Below are 2,780 nucleotides of genomic sequence, written 5' to 3' on the forward strand. Positions count from 1 at the left end.
GGCTGGTTTTTCCTGCGCCGTTCCACTGGCTGTGCAGATTGATGGTTCCCTTTAATTCCCATTAATTTCTAATTGGCATTTCCAAGAAATGTCCACTTAATCCAAGAATCCATTTCATTTACTTTAAATTGGCTTTAAGTCTGCGGTGCGAAAGCGGGAGCGGACTAGAGACACAACAGTTTTCCTATTTCTTTAAGACTCAACATAGCAAATGTATTCGTATAAACCTTATAATGGTCCCGCTTATTTTAAATTTCTTCGTGGATCATCAGTAGGTATCTGCTCGCTTAAAAGTTTGAAGAACTAAAGTTTCCTGTAATTTTGCCAAAGAAGAAACTATGATAAATGCTTTATCATCAAGAAAATTACCCAAATCAAATCAAATTTGGGGGCTTTACGTGCGAAACCAACGACGGGCATCTGGCACGTCCTAGCGGAGGGCTGAGGGTTAATTTGGACCACCTAGGGGATCTTTTGACGTGCAACCGAAAGCTCCGTTACACGGCGACTTCTCGAATACTGTCTTAAATTATGATATTATTCAGGGAGCTATTAATGGTAAAAATTAAAATCAGAAAAACCAAACATGTTATATTGATTATTAAGAAAATCTTAATTTCTTCAGAATTCTAATTCACTACTGTGAACCACACAATGTGTTATGAAAAGTTTACGCTAGTTTAAAGGCCTATTAGGCAAGGTTTCATTTTAATGTTTTTCAATATTTTTCTAAAGCAACGACGAAGTAATGGCGTTACTTTAGCGAAGTAACTCTAACTGCAATAAGTTACTCTTTTGCCTTTGTAATTGTAACTGTATCAGGGTTACTTTCTTTATCTGAGTAACTGTAATTCTAACACTGTTACATTTATCAGCAACGTGCCCATCACTGCCGTAGACTGCATCAAAAATGCCGAAGAGCACAAGCTTGACATCCCTGTGAGTGACCACCTACTTCGTCCTTGTCAAGCTGATGATTATAATCAGTGTTGCGCTCTCCAATAGCTTCAGCAGCCCCCAGAAATCAGCACTCCATACTCATGCAAGTAATGTTACACTGCTAAACAACTGGCGTCCAATTTCTGTGCACATTCGTGAGCGTTCTGCTAAGACATGAAATTACTTTAGCGACATCGACTGATCAGAACTGCGCCTTCGGACTCTCTCGTCACACACGAAAGTTCACACACCTTTTACCTAACACTATAGTGAAGAGTTTTTTTTTCTGTCACCCTGGTTGTGCATATAGAAGAACAAATAGAGCTATTATACTCATTATTATCATTCATTCATATATCCTAGAAATTCTAAAGACCGTAGTTAAAAAAAGTACGGCAGATGTTCAATGAATAGGCTCAATCGACTACTTCCTCCTCGTACTCAAGTGCCTACTTTGCCGGTGGAATCAGGTACAGCCACGTGTATTTAATTCGGACTTTTTCGATGTTGAGTAAACTCAAGATGGAAAGGTTAGACGCATTCAATTACCGCTGGAGACTGCTGTTTGTCTTTTCTCCCCCTTGTTACCCTTCTCCGGGGATTAATAACGTTATTCTTGGGCAGCTCGTTTTTACCTTTGCATTAATTGCATCATCATCATAACCGTGAAGTGCGGGCCGTCCGTTCTTGTTAGTGTTAGACTGGTGGCATCTGTTTAAACCCGTTTTCTCAACTGGCATGTTACTCCTGGTTAGCCCACTTAATAGAACGCTCCACTGGAAATGAAGAGGTCCCTGGTTGGGTACCACGACCAGACGGATTTTTTCAGCCGCACGTGTCACCTAATTGTGTTCAGATATTTGTGCTTTTTCCTTTGTCCTCTTTGGTCATATTCTCCAGGGAATATTATCAATATTCTTGACAAGCTCGCTTAAACCTTTGCAGACCATTACCAACACACTCTGGCGAAATTCAAAGGGAAAGGGGTGACCCAACTTACCTGTCAATGCTCGTTGCAGCAATGGTAAACGCAGAGGAAGAGACTGTTAGATTGGCCACAAAGTTGTTAAAGATGCAGTAGGTGGAACCAAATGCCCAATGGCTCTCCAACATGTATACCAAATTAAAGATGGCGTTGAAGGTGGCTGTCATCGCGTTCGCGATAGACAGGTTCACAAGGAAGTAGTTGGTCACAGTGCGCATGCTGCGGTGAACCACCACAATCCACACGACGACTGCGTTTCCAAAGGCGGCTACAAGCACCATAGAGCCGAAAAGCACACCGTAGATGAGTTGCACCCACCATGGTAGCACCCACTGGCGTTCACTGCCAACCTCGATCACGGAAAACTCGGACGTCGTGTTCAAGAGGTCTGGAAACATCTCCAGCAGGACAGACAAGTTGCCAGCACCGCCGGTGCTGTTGATAAACTTAGCGAGGATGTCAGCCGCTGCGGCAGACGAAGAAGGCTTCCAAGACATGTTGGCGTCTTATTAAGTTCTCGCGACTCAGTTGTCGTTGACGCTTGATGAAGATTCAACGTGCTCTGGATAGTTGCATCCTTGGCACTCGTCGAAGATTTGGCATCCACTTTTTTATGAAGCGATGGTTTCCGGGATAGTAAACATGCTGGCGAAACAAATGACTGCGTTGAGGCACTCACACGAAAATATGGTCGGACCAATTGTTTACGCTTTAACCATAGCGGAAAATTAAGTCCACAGATCATCCAGAAGAGCGACAGTTTATGGCATCACCTCGGTAATGTTATTTATTACAGTTATAATTAAGTTAATTCCTCACTTTCTTCCGCGTTGAATGTGATGATAAACGACTAGGG

At 42.6% G+C, this 2,780-nt stretch overlaps 1 protein-coding gene across 1 annotated transcript; it reads right to left on the reverse strand.

Moving 5' to 3' along the window:
• Positions 1-1,935: 1,935 nt before the first annotated feature.
• LOC121837261 (tachykinin-like peptides receptor 86C) lies at positions 1,936-2,421 on the reverse strand. Its single transcript, XM_042292845.1, has one exon. The coding sequence runs from the start codon at positions 2,419-2,421 to the stop codon at positions 1,936-1,938; it is 486 nt and encodes a 161-aa protein (XP_042148779.1).
• Between the last annotated feature and the right edge of the window lie 359 nt (positions 2,422-2,780).

The sequence above is a fragment of the Ixodes scapularis genome, unplaced genomic scaffold, assembly GCF_016920785.2.
Source record: "Ixodes scapularis isolate PalLabHiFi unplaced genomic scaffold, ASM1692078v2 PGA_scaffold3__209_contigs__length_174095766, whole genome shotgun sequence".
Classification (NCBI taxonomy): Eukaryota; Metazoa; Arthropoda; class Arachnida; order Ixodida; family Ixodidae; genus Ixodes; species Ixodes scapularis.